The following is a 13,041-nucleotide window of genomic DNA, read 5'->3' on the forward strand; positions in this document are numbered from 1 at the left end:
TAATTCAGAGTAAACCATAAAAATGTTTTTCATTTAGTTTCTCATAGAAATCTAAACCATTTCTCTATGTGCGTGTGACTGATGTCAAGTTATTTGCTCAGCATATTGGTTTCTAAAAATTTTGAAGGTGTAGGTCTGTTATTTTTACTTGTATTTTTTTTTAATTATGGTTAAGAAATCCAGTAAGTTTCAAGTGTACAATTCAACAGTGAGTCATATATATTTTGCACTGTATGTTCACTACTCATAGATTTCTTTCTGTCATCACATAGTTGTCCCCTTTTATCCCATCTACCTACCTCCTACCCCCTGCCCTCTGGTAACCACTAGTCTGTTGTCCATGTCCATGAGTCTCTGTTTATCATGTTGGTTGCTGTTAGGTTTATATCCCACATATACGTGACATCATGTGGTTTTCAACTTTTTCTGTCTGGTTTATTTCACTTAGTATGATTATCTCAAGGTCCATCCATGTTGTCACAAACAGCAGTATTTCATCTATTCTTATAGCTGAGTAATCACAATGCCATTTTATAAAATATAATTTCATGGATGACCGACCAAACCTGTACACTACTGTAAAATTATGAGATATATATCACATATGTAGGTATAACTTTTTTGACTGTTCAGAGAACTGTTTTTTAAATAAGAATTTGAAGTATAGTGGGAAGTTTTAAGATTATATACATTATTAATTTGAAAAATGTAATACTAGTAGTAAATTCCTTTTTCTTATGTGATTTCTTAGGGAACAAGTTCGATTTAATGGCTTTGGGATTTTTCTCTTCATTATTTATCCTGGAGCATTTGTTGATCTGTTCACCACTCATTTGCAACTTATATCACCAGTCCAGCAGCTAAGGATATTTTGTGCAGGTAACAGACAAATTTCTCTATTCATCTATGTGTTGTTAGTGGTTTTATGGAAAGTACATCACAAATGAAAATGTCATATCTTTTGGTTTATAAATTCAACTTACAAGACACTCAGTTAAAGGTAGTAGAGCAAAATAATTTATATTCCAGTTTCTTCATTAAAAACAACTGAAACCAACAAATTATTTTTAAAAGATTAAAAGTAAAATGAGCAGAACATACAATGCAAATGTGAACAGAAAATATCACTAAAGTATTAAATGACACGGGGCCACTTAATAATCATGTGGAGTATAATCCACAATCAAAATATAATCATTGTGAATCTTACTATATCAAGTAACAAGCTATCAAAACAAAAATGGAAAAAAGCAGATGTAATAATGGAGACTCATATCTCTCAACACATGGCATATAAGTATGAAGTCAGATCATCGAAGCTCTTAATAAGGTAAAATTCAATAAATATGTGAAACTCTGTACCATAATTTCTTATCAAGTGCTCATGAAACATAAAAATTGTATAATTTCATTCAAAACCATATTTGCAGTATATTTAAAAATGGTAATGAAATGTGTAAAGTTTTGCTAAAAGGAAAATCCACTGCCTTAGGTAGTTATGAAGTAAATGAAAGTAAATCAGTTAAGCATTAAACTGAAGTGAGAAAAAAAACTATAAAATAGTTAAGAAATGATGTAATTATTAAGGATGTAGGCAGGAAATAATAAATTAGAAAACAGAAAAATAGAACTGTTAAATCCAAGAATTAGTTCTTTGAAGAAAAAGATTAAACAATGGGAGAAAACTTCTACAGACAGAATTAGCAGTCAGGTTGGGAATGACAACTGATGCAGAGAAAATTAAAAAAATTATAAAAGTGCTCTTTGTTCATCTCTGCAAAAAAATTTTTCAAAAACCTGGATGATTATAAAAAAACAAATATCCTAAATAAACTCCAAAGGAGATAGAAAAAATATATATATATGGGCTAATTACAAAGGGAGAAATTAAGAAAGTTGAAGAATACCCCTGAAAGTTTCATGAGTGGAATTCTTTCAAATCTTAAAGGAGATGATTTTTCTTTCAAATTCCAACGTAGTGTTAACTTTCCAGATGTCACAGAAAAGGAAACTAAGATTTTTGTTAAAGGCAGTGTAATGCAGATATAACATCTCTTAAAGCACCAAAAACCTCTACAGACACGTGGTGTATTGAAACAAAGCAAGGATGGTTCAATATTAGGAAAGTTGTTTGAATGTGGTAAACATTAACCATTAGGGGGGAAAAAATCCTCATCTCAGCAGGTATTCAAGCAGGTATTTAACAAAATTCAACATCCCTCAATGGCTAAAAAACAAAAATTGGTAAAAGTAGAAATAACTAAATACTCTCTAATGCTATAACACTGAGAAGCATTCTCATTAAAGGACAAGACAATCCTACTATCAACTATCACTGATACTATTAAATGGTCTGTAAACCGGTCAGTGCATTTAAATAAGAGGGAACAAAGCATAAATATTAGAAAGGAGGCCTCTTTTTTTTTTTCAGATATTGTTATACATCTTGGGGAGGGGGCACAACAAAATCAACGGAAATGAAATGTAGAAAAATTCAGTAAAGAGCCTGGTTACTGAATTAATATTCAAAAAGCCTGGTGGGTGAGCACCGAGTGAAGAGTCGTGAGTGCTAGTGCGTGCATGAGTGCGTGGCGCTGAGCATGGGCGCGCACTTGCGTGAGTGCGTGGGGCTGAGCATAGGCATGCACTTACTGGGATGCTGGAGAACGCATGCGCCAGGTGCCCGGGTGCCCTGAAGTTGGGCAGCGCATGCGTCGGGTGTGCCCAGAATCCCAGAAGCCCATGCGTCAGGCGTGCCCAGAAGCCACCGCGGTTTCCGCATTTTTCACCTCAACCGCCTGCGAGGTTCTCCGGCACTCGCGCCTTTTTTCAGAGCTCGCACCTTCCTCTCGAACTCGAGCTTCTCTCTTGGTTTTTTGCCCTGCGGCCTTCCACTCACCCGCCCGCTGCCCAGAAGCCATGGCCTCAAACGATGCCATCTGCATCTCCACAGAAAACTCGGAGATGGCTACAGAGATTGTGCAGCTGCACCAGATCCATGTGGAGACTGTTCCTGTGGAGACTTTGGCGTTAGAAACTATTCAGTACGGGGATCTCAGTGGCAATTGGGTTCACGGTGGCCACCACTATCCACCTCTGATTGCGCTGCAGCCACTCGTTGCTAACTCAAACGAAGGGGACCCGGAAATGATCATGGTGCAGACACGGGAGGAAGTCGTGGGCTGCTACGAGTCAGACGGCCTGCAGACTAACTTAGAAGACCAGATGGTCGCCCCGGTCGACGAAGACCACTACTTCCAGCAGACTCTGGCTTCCCTGACAGCCTCCGCGTCGTCATCGACCTACAGGTATGCCAAGAAACGCCGAAACCGCAGCAGAAAGGCCGGCGGTAAGAAAAGTTACTCCAGCACTGTGGGCGGCGGGGCGGTAAGCAGCAGCAGCAGCTCTGAGGCGGGCAGCAAGAAGTGGGAGCAGAAGCAGGTGCAGATCAAAACCCTGGAGGGTGAGTTCTCTGTCACCATGTGGTCCCCAAGCGGTAAAAGTGACCATGAGGCAGAGGAACAGGTTGAGGTGAACCCAACTCCTGATTATTCAGAGTACATGAAAGGAAAGAAACTTCCTCCTGAAGGAATACCTGGCGTTGACCTCTCAGATCCCAAACAGCTGGCAGAATTTGCTAGAATTAAGCAAAGGAAAACCAGAGAAGAGGGTCCAAGAACTGTAGCTTGTCCTCATACAGGCTGCGTGAAGATGTTCAGGGATAACTCTGCTATGAGAAAACACCTGCACACCCACGGCCCCAGAGTCCACGTGTGTGCAGAATGCGGCAAAGCTTTTGTTGAGAGCTCAAAGCTAAAACGGCATCAACTGGTGCATACGGGAGAGAAGCCCTTTCAGTGCGCATTTGAAGGCTGCGGAAAACGCTTTTCCCTGGATTTCAATCTGCGTACACATGTGCGAATCCATACCGGCGACAGGCCCTACGTGTGCCCCTTCGATAGTTGTGATAGGATGTTTGCTCAGTCAACTAACCTGAAATCTCATATCTTAACGCATGCTAAGAACAAAAGTAGCCAGTAAAAAGGAAAGAAGACTCTTCTCAAACTAGGGAAGGATCTTCCAGGAGTGTAATTGGAAATAAATATGCCTCTCTCTTGTGTATTGTTTCTAGAAAAGAATTTTTTTGATTCTTGCGTACCTAAGGGTCATGTTTTGATAGATTAGTGAAAATAAAGTTAACAAGTGGAAAAAAAAGGTTAAAAATATAAATGTAATAAGATTACATTGTTAAGATGTTTTATCTTGTTCTAGAATACAAAATCATTTTGAAAAACATGATTTTGTAAAGTTTGATCCCAACAGGAGGAGAATTCATGGACCTCACATCAAAAGACTGTTCTTTATAAAACTGCTGAAGATGGGACTTTTCATATTCAAGTTAACCTATTGCTTACAAGTTTAGAAAGTTCTGTATTTTCCAAATGTTCATATTTATACTGTTAAGAATATGGTTAAGAATATGGTTAGTAATTCTATTTGTGGTTTTTCTGGAGGTTGATAACTTTGCAAGATTTTCTTTGAAAGAATGAACAATTACATGCATAAAGTATTTTCTTGTTTGAAAAAAGGTTATATAGGTTTTGTTTGCTATCTTAAATTTGGTTGTATTCTTTGATACTAACACATTTTGCCTATCTTTTAGCTGCATTAAATTATTTAGTACTGAAAGATGTAATTTAATAATATTAAGTCAGTTTAAACCTATTTTAGTCATTTTATTTCCCCCAAATAATGCCAAGTACTGTTTTTTTAGTGTAATTTCTTTGCCTTTTCAGTTAGAGTGGTACTCAGTTGTAGTTGTATTGCTTATACATTGACTTTTTAATACTTAAATATGTACACCCTGTGTAATAGAAAAAGCAAAAATAAACTACCTGTTCTAAAGAAAGTTAAAAACTTGCCTATATGAATACCATAGCTAGAAAATAGGGAACATAAAGTGCTACTGGCATCTGGGGATAGAGGACAGGGTTGCTGCTAAACATTTTACAGTGCACAAGACAATCCCACACAACAAAAAATTATCTTCCCCAAAATGCCAATAGTGAGAAACCTTGCTCTAGAGAAACTAAAAGTTGTAGCAAAGATTCCTTTGATGTAATTATAAACAAATTGTTAACAGACGAGGTTGTTTAAATAAAGGAAATGTATGTGTTCTGCCATCCTCATTGCTGATTAGTCATCATGGGCAAATCAGGGCTCTAGAGGGACAATCTGGTACCACCCTAAAGAGATAGGAAGCTGCCCAGAGAATCAAGGAATTAGTGCTGCCATGTGCCCCCCTGACTGTTGTTTGGGTGAGAAAAGCCATAGTCACATGGTGGTATTCTGAGAGATAGTGAGGATACAGGCATCCAGGCAGTCCTGGTAGACTGTTCCATCCTGAATGGGGGTGGGGGCTGAATTTAGTGCATGGTAATAGTGGCAAATTTAATCAGTGGGGAAGGATTATTTTGTAAAATTGTGTTGGGGCTAGCAACTTGGTGAGGGGTCAGGGTGGGAAGTGGGATTATAGCTGTATTCCTAAATTAGTTTCATTAAATTCCAATAGGTCAAAGAATTGATGAGGTGGGTTTTTTTTTTAATTTAATTTTGTTTTTCAAATGAAGCTAAGAAAACAGGTGAGTATCTTATATAATCTTGAACTGGGAAAGATTATTACAAAGGAGCTATTTGACCACACCAAAATTTAAAATGTCTGCATAGGCAAAACTATAAACCAAGCCAAACAACACAGATATCTTAACACATGCTCAGTTAAAGAAAAAGTTATAATACTTCTTAAAAAAGACCAAGTTTCTCAATGTATATATGACACATAATATATACAAAGTAGTAAAAAAAAAACCAGTCAAAAAATGTAAACAGTACGGATAGAAATAGTTCTCAAAGGAAATAGAAATGACCTTTTAAAAAACAAAAATATTTAGTCTTACTCATAATTAAAGAAATAGAAATTAAGACAAAAGAGATTTTACTTTTCACCAAGCAGATAGCAAAGTCTAAAATGATAGCATCCAGTATTGTTTAAAAGGTGGGGAAATACAGCAGTTATGAGAAAACAATGCAAACTCACTGGAGATCAATTTTAATGCACATATTTTTTGATCCTACAATTCCATTTCTATGTAATTTTCTATGCCTTCACAGGTGCATATTTAGATGCATAAAAATATGAGCAAAACTTTGTTGCAGCATTGTATAAAGTTAAAACAGCCTAAGTGATCATTAGTAGGGACTTATTTTTTTTAAACATTGGCTTATAAATAATCATTCAACTGAATACTTCCCTTGTACTCTGTAGTGGATATAAGAAATAGGATATGAATATATAGAGAAGGGAAAAGTCCAAAATATATAAATGAAAAAGCAAAATATAGTTTCTGAGTTTGATACCATTGCTGTTTTTTGAAGATCTGTCTGTATATAGAACAGAAAAGATTGTTTACCCAGTATGTCCTGGACTAGACTTCCTCTGGATACTTCTGGAATTTAACAACTTACAACACTCAAAAGAATGGGGGGTATCTTACAATGCAAATATGGTATGTGTAACATGTATTAGCTAGGTGTTTAGCTGCTGTAATAGCTAAAAAATAAACTCAAACTCTCAAAACAGTCCAAATGTAAGTAGTGCAGTGCTGATACAATAATTCTATAATTTGAAGGGCTCAGGCCTTTTCTGTCTTGTTAGCTATCTACTATTCCCAATATGTAGCTTCTCTGTTTATAGACTCAGGTTTAGCTCCATCATGTAGTTACATCGACAGGGCTGTCTCCATCACGTCCACTCTCATCCTATTGGCCAAAACAGTCGTATGACCATAGTCAGCTTCCTGCTGTAGTAAGTAATACAGTGCTGATATGATAATTCTATGATTTGAAGGGCTCAGGCCTTTTGTCTCGTAAGCTATCTACTATTCCCAATATGTAGCTTCTATATTAAAGACTCAGGTTTAGCTCCATCATATAGTTACATTGACAGAGCTGTCTCCATCACTTCCACTCTCATCCTGTTGGCCAAAACAGTCATATGACAATATTTAGCTTCCTGTGAATCTGGGAAATGTTTTTAGGTTACATTTCTCATTATAGAACATTGGTTCTCAACCACTGGTGCTATCACCCTCCTGGGAGTATCTGGAATTTGGAGGGGGGCATTCTTTTTGGTTGTCTCATGACTGGAGAGTACTAATGGCATTTAGTGGATGGAGCCAGGAATGCTAAATATCCTGTAATGTAAGGGACGGACTTACTAAGAATCCCACTGCTCAAAGTGCTAGTAGTGCCCCCATTCTGCCTTTCAAGAAAACTGGTAGAAGGGAAGTTTAGTATTGGGGGAGGGGTTACATAGTGGTATGCTAGTGTGCATTTACCACCTGGCTCTGGGGGAAGGGGGCAAGCTCTGATGTGTAGCACTTGCTGGTTTCTGTCTTGTAAAAGTGTAGTCCCACCGTGGCCAATTTCAAGGTGCCAGTCCTAAGTCCCTGAAGAAGGAATTGGTAAAGCATGTACATAGTCAGCTCTGGCTGGTTCCAGCACACCACTGGGTTCACCTAACAGTCTCTGTATATATGATGGAGATGGTTATAATCTGATAATGTAAGATACATACTCTACTCAATACACTAATAATATGCTCCATAATACTTTAATTCTTAAAACAATCTCTCTCCAAATACCATTTGAATTTCAATGCCCCAGTTCAGCAAGAATGTTTTTTTATTTTAGCTTTTATTTGAATAGCTCTGAAGTTCTTTTCAAAGATCACAAGTATGTTTACATTAATAATGTATATATTTTCTGAAAAAAGGGTAAAGAAAATATTCTATTTATGTGTTATATATACATATATATATATATATAAAGGTAAGTGCATAATAGAATATAGTTTATTAGTGTTAAATCATATTAACATGTGGTCTTCCTAATATGATATTAACATGCTTATTTTACATTTTAATATCTGAAATGGAAGAGGCCTTTAACTGAACATCTTTCTTCTGTACTAATAAGTAGCTCTATCTGCCTCACAGCTTCTTCTGGTTTCTTCTAATTTATCAGAATGCCCAGGTGTTGTGAAGTCCAAATACCTTATCATTCCAGTCCCTGGTTGAGCTTATCCCTTTTTTTCTCTTTTCAGGTATCTGGCATAATTTTGTCCTTGCACTCCTGGGTATTTTAGCTCTTGTTCTCCTCCCTGTAATTCTCTTGCCCTTTTACTACACTGGAGTCGGAGTGCTTATCACTGAAGTTGCTGAGGTAAATAATGGATTATTTGGACATTCACCAGATTTTATGGTGTAATACTTAGCATTTTATTTTATTTTTTAAAATTAAATTTATTGGGGTGACATTGATTAATAAAATTATATAGGTTTCAAGTGTACAGTTCAATAATATATCATCTGTATATTGCATTGTGTGTTTACCACCCAAAGTCAAATCTCCTTCTGTCACCATGTTTGACCTCTTTTGCTCTATGTACCTTCCTCCTTCCTCCTCCCCTTTCCCCCTGATGACAACTAAACTTTTATCTGTGTCTTTGTGTTTTTGTTTCTTTGTCTTGTTCATTTGTTGCTTTCAGTTTTATATCCCACATATAAGTGAAATCGTATGGTTCTCAACTTTTTCTGTCTGACTTATTTCGCTTAGTGTGATTATATCAAGATTCGTTCATGTTGTAAATGGCAGTATTTCATCTTTTCTTAAGGCTGAGTAATATTCCATTGTATGTATGTACCACATCATTATCCAGTCATCTATCAGAGGGCACTTTGGTTGTTTCCATGTCTTGGCCACTGTGAATAATGCTGCAGTGAACATCAGAGTGCATACATCTTTTACAGATAAATATTTTCAAATTTTGGGAGTAGATGCCCAGAAGAGGGATTGCTGGGTCATATGGTAGTACTATTCTTAATTTTTTTAGGAACCTCCATATTGTTTTCCATAGTGGCTGTATTAATTTATATTTCCACCAGCAACACTTAGCATTTTATGTCAGAAACTTATTCAGGATTTCCTCATACATAGAATGCCTAGTTTCTCCTGAAAAAATTATTGGTAATCCTTTCTAGTCAAAAAAATTGTTTTGTAAAAAATGTTAGCTTTTTTTAAAATACCAAAAATTGTTTCTGTTCTCAGTTACAAAGATAGTATCAAGATTTTCTACCTGTAGTTTGTTGATAAATAAACAGTAAAGGTAAATGATGCATTTTTTATAAATATAAAAAACATATCTGACTGCTTTTAAGTCAAATATCTTTACTCCTAAGAAGTAAGAAAGATGAAACCTAGGCTAGACAGCCAGAACATTTCGTGGGATCTTATGTCTTCAACTCTATATTTCACTCCCTTAGAAAGTAACTACTGTGATAGCATCAATCCTTCTATTCAGACTTGGGGAAGAGGAAAATTACCTCGTGAGCATCTGGCTCACATATTCATTGTACAGACAGCCTTGTGTGCGTATTTGGACTCTGTCTAGATACAGACTTATCTTACAGTTTTGTCCACTGAAGATATAGGAAAATGAAGGCATTCTGATGACTACTTACACAAAACATTAATAGTTTTGAAAAACTATGATTTTTAATCTTAACAATTGGCTGTTAAGACTAAAAGTGTGTTTGTTTTTCAGTTGCAAAAAATTCAACATCTTGGAGAAGTAGGAAAAGCAACTATAAGTATTCAGTTTTGTTTTGTTAATTTTCTAGGACTATACATTTTAGATTCAAAGCTTTTTGTATTTAAAATATTATACTTAATTCAGTGTCTTTAACTGTTATTTACTCAAATTAATCATAGCTTATCTTCACACGTTATCTGATTTGGTTTGCTCTCTTCCCAAGGACTCACCTGCCATTGGACCCAGAGGCCTTTTTGTGGGAGACCTTGTCACCCATCTACAGGATTGCCCTGTTACTAATGTACAAGATTGGAATGAATGTCTAGATACCATCGCCTATGAACCCCAAATTGGTTACTGCATAAGTGCGACAACTTTACAACAGTTAAGCTTCCCAGTTAGAGGTGTGTATATTTCCTCAGTATGATATAACACTTCAGGCAGCAGTACTTGCCATCCACCAATTCTTAGATTATATCTATAGATTTGTTTTGTTCCAATTTCTTTAAAACAAATCAGTAAAATACTAATAGGCCCTAATTAGTAAACATTCTTGGTAAGTTGGATACTAATATACATGTTGCCTTTATTACATATTGTTGTTGAACTTCTAATTTCATAATATATTTGACTTTCAGGATTCTAGTATTTAATTCTTTCTACATAAAAAAAAAAAAACTTAAGTCAGCATTCAAGCTCAACCATAACCAATTAACTAAATTCCAGTAATTAAATACTCCTGTGCTGTATGGATGGTGGCATGTCCAACGCTATTTGGGATCAAATTGTTTTATGTGGCAGGCACCCAAAGGAAGTCATCTTGGCTTCTGAAAATACCCCCTGAAGTCAGGTCTGTTGTTCTGTGTAGCAGGTGGCAAGGCACAGCAAGTTTATTCTCAGAAGCTGCCAAATTTATTTTGAGTTTTTTCAGCTCTGAAAAATCAGCTTCTCTATACAAAATTATGAGGGCCCAAATTATTGAAAGGCTTGGAAAATACAAATTATGCTCACAGACTATATCTTTAAGTTAAGAAATGTCCTGGATACTTGTCCATATCGACTAGGCTTAGGAAGTATGATTAATCATCAAGAATAACTTTACTAAAGTACTGTGTACACTGATGGCAAAGCAGTACTGATTTTTTGAATTTTTTCAAATGTAATTTTGCACATTTAACCCATTTTTAAGAACTTTATTGCTAAAAGTTTTTAAATGTACATAAAAGTCAAGAGAGTAGTATAAATGAAACCTCATACATCCTTCTCCCAACTTTAGTAATTATCAATATTTTGCCAATTTTTTCTTTCAATCGGCTCACTTTTGGGGAGAGTATTTTGAAGTACATCCCAGGCATCCTAGCATTTCATCTTTAAACTTCAGCATGTCTTTAATAGATGGTGACTTTTAAAACATGACCACAGTACTGTTATCACACCTAACAAAATCAGTGATAATTTCTAATATCTAGTTGGTTTTCCCTGTTTTTTTCCTTGTTTTGTTTTTTCCCTAATCATTTTTTCTTAGTTGGTTTGTTTCAGTTGGATGGTATGTCTCTTAAGTTTCAGTTTCAATTTTAACTTGTAACAATTCCTCCTTACTTTTTTTTTTAACTATCACTTGTTTGTTGAAGAAACTGAGTCATCTGTTTTGTCAGATTTCCCATATTCTGGATTTGTCTGGTTTTATCTTATCTTTTTGATGTCATTAACATGTTCAGACGTTCATCCAAATATCCTATAAATGGTAATTAGGTCTAGAGGCTTGATTAGATTCAGGATCCATTTGGGGAGCAGGAGAAATACTTCTAGGTAGCACTCAGTACTTTCTACCACATCATATCAGGAGGCACACGGTGTCTGGTCATCTCCCTTGTGGTGATGTGAAGATTGTTCAGTGGGCTAATCTGATTCTTTAAGATTGGAATACTTGTTATTTTTTCCTACTCTCAAGAGCCACTTAACTGTCTTCTAGATGACAGAAGGTTGGTACGTAACCCACAATGTGTTCTTCTCTAAGAGAAGTAATTCATTATTGCACGCTTCTTAAGTCTTTTATCATTTTCCTCCAGTTTCTCTAAATTTGGTATAATCTGTATTGAATTACAAAAGCCAAAATAACACAGTAATAAAATAAAGTTCTCTCCAATAGGATTGTTTTGTTTAGGATATCTGCATTTCACATGTTTAAGGTTTTGTCCTTTTCCTGTCAGAATGGAATGAAAATTTTCCCTGAAATACTCTGAAACACTTCCCTTATTAACTTTTTGAGTATTTCACTATTACGGGTCATATACTATATTTTGTAGATATTTGTTTAACCAATTTCCTGTTTGTCTCAAGAATACTCACTGACAGCCTTTGCGGCTGCAGCATTTACTCTGAGATAACTCACACATTACAGTCCTAACCTTACCCCCAAAGTTTGTGGTGATATTTTTGTGCGGAATGTAATGTTCCGCTTGTGTTGGTCCATGCTTTGGAATTTACCATGTGAAAAAAATTTTTAAATGCTGATCACCATATACATTTCTGTTACATTAGGATTAGAGATGTTCTGTTTAGAAATAACTCCAAGAACAATTTTTATATTTTATTTTCATATTGAAAACCAGTCAGATAAGCTTCAGCCTCAAAGAGCGTGTTTATATAAAATCAACACTGGCAGTGAGCTGCACTTTTTTTTCTAAACAGGAAATGGGTTAAAAACCTAAAGTGGATATTACTTTTCCACACTAATAAAAAATCAATTCCAAAATGATTCTTCTTCAATATCTATTTCATCTCCTTAGAAGCGACTATATTACAATACATGTTGATTTTACATGATCACTATATCTGATAAACCTGTACCTCTGTTTAACCATTTTTAAATTGAATGCATATACTTAGCCAGTTTACAGGGATCTTAATGACTGTAAATGTAATTGAAAATATATACTAGATTAATTTTAATGGCATATGTGACCACTGGGGCTATTGACATTTAAGAAAGCTACAGACCGACAGTATTTTATATATATATAGGTACCTTTTTTGTCCTTCATTATGAATGGAGGAGAAAGATAGAGCTAAATATAGCAATATAAAGTGACCAATAATCCAAAATGGATTCATGTTTAATTTAGAGTGGAATTCAGTATACATAATGTATGCAAAATTCTAAGAATTTACAGCACTTCAAAACAATAAAACCACCTTGGAAAGTTCTGACTCTGGGAGTGCTCATAAGCTAACCTAACCAATCATTTCTGGTCTCTTATTTCATACCCTGACTTTCCCAGGAGTATTGTTAAATTTGTAAAGATATTCTCTAAGATATTAATTAAGCAGACTAGATGTTCTCCATAAAATATTAACAGGTAGATTTCTGGCAAATTAGAAAAATGTGG

At 35.6% G+C, this 13,041-nt stretch overlaps 2 protein-coding genes across 3 annotated transcripts in view; both read left to right on the forward strand.

Annotated features, from left to right (window-relative positions):
- MBTPS2 (membrane bound transcription factor peptidase, site 2) overlaps positions 1-13,041 on the forward strand; it is a 41,904-nt gene that overhangs the window by 20,600 nt on the left and 8,263 nt on the right. The window contains exons 5-7 of one of the 2 annotated variants that reach the window (XM_011378442.2): positions 752-879; positions 8,165-8,283; positions 9,876-10,056. In XM_011378442.2, coding sequence (XP_011376744.1) covers positions 752-879; positions 8,165-8,283; positions 9,876-10,056 — 428 coding nt within the window. The remainder of the gene's footprint in view (positions 1-751; positions 880-8,164; positions 8,284-9,875; positions 10,057-13,041) is intronic. The other variant, XM_011378443.2, reaches the window with a different exon arrangement.
- On the forward strand, positions 1,828-5,487 carry YY2 (YY2 transcription factor). Its single transcript, XM_011378440.2, has one exon. The coding sequence runs from the start codon at positions 2,671-2,673 to the stop codon at positions 4,039-4,041; it is 1,371 nt and encodes a 456-aa protein (XP_011376742.1). The 5' UTR covers positions 1,828-2,670; the 3' UTR covers positions 4,042-5,487.

Source organism: Pteropus vampyrus, unplaced genomic scaffold, assembly GCF_000151845.1.
Source record: "Pteropus vampyrus isolate Shadow unplaced genomic scaffold, Pvam_2.0 Scaffold339, whole genome shotgun sequence".
Classification (NCBI taxonomy): domain Eukaryota; kingdom Metazoa; phylum Chordata; class Mammalia; order Chiroptera; family Pteropodidae; genus Pteropus; species Pteropus vampyrus.

What these genes read in the sequence shown, in the direction of transcription:
- YY2 (XM_011378440.2), top strand. Translation starts at nt 2,671, where the DNA reads ATGCGCCAGGTGCCCGGGTGCCCTGAAGTTGGGCAGCGCATGCGTCGG.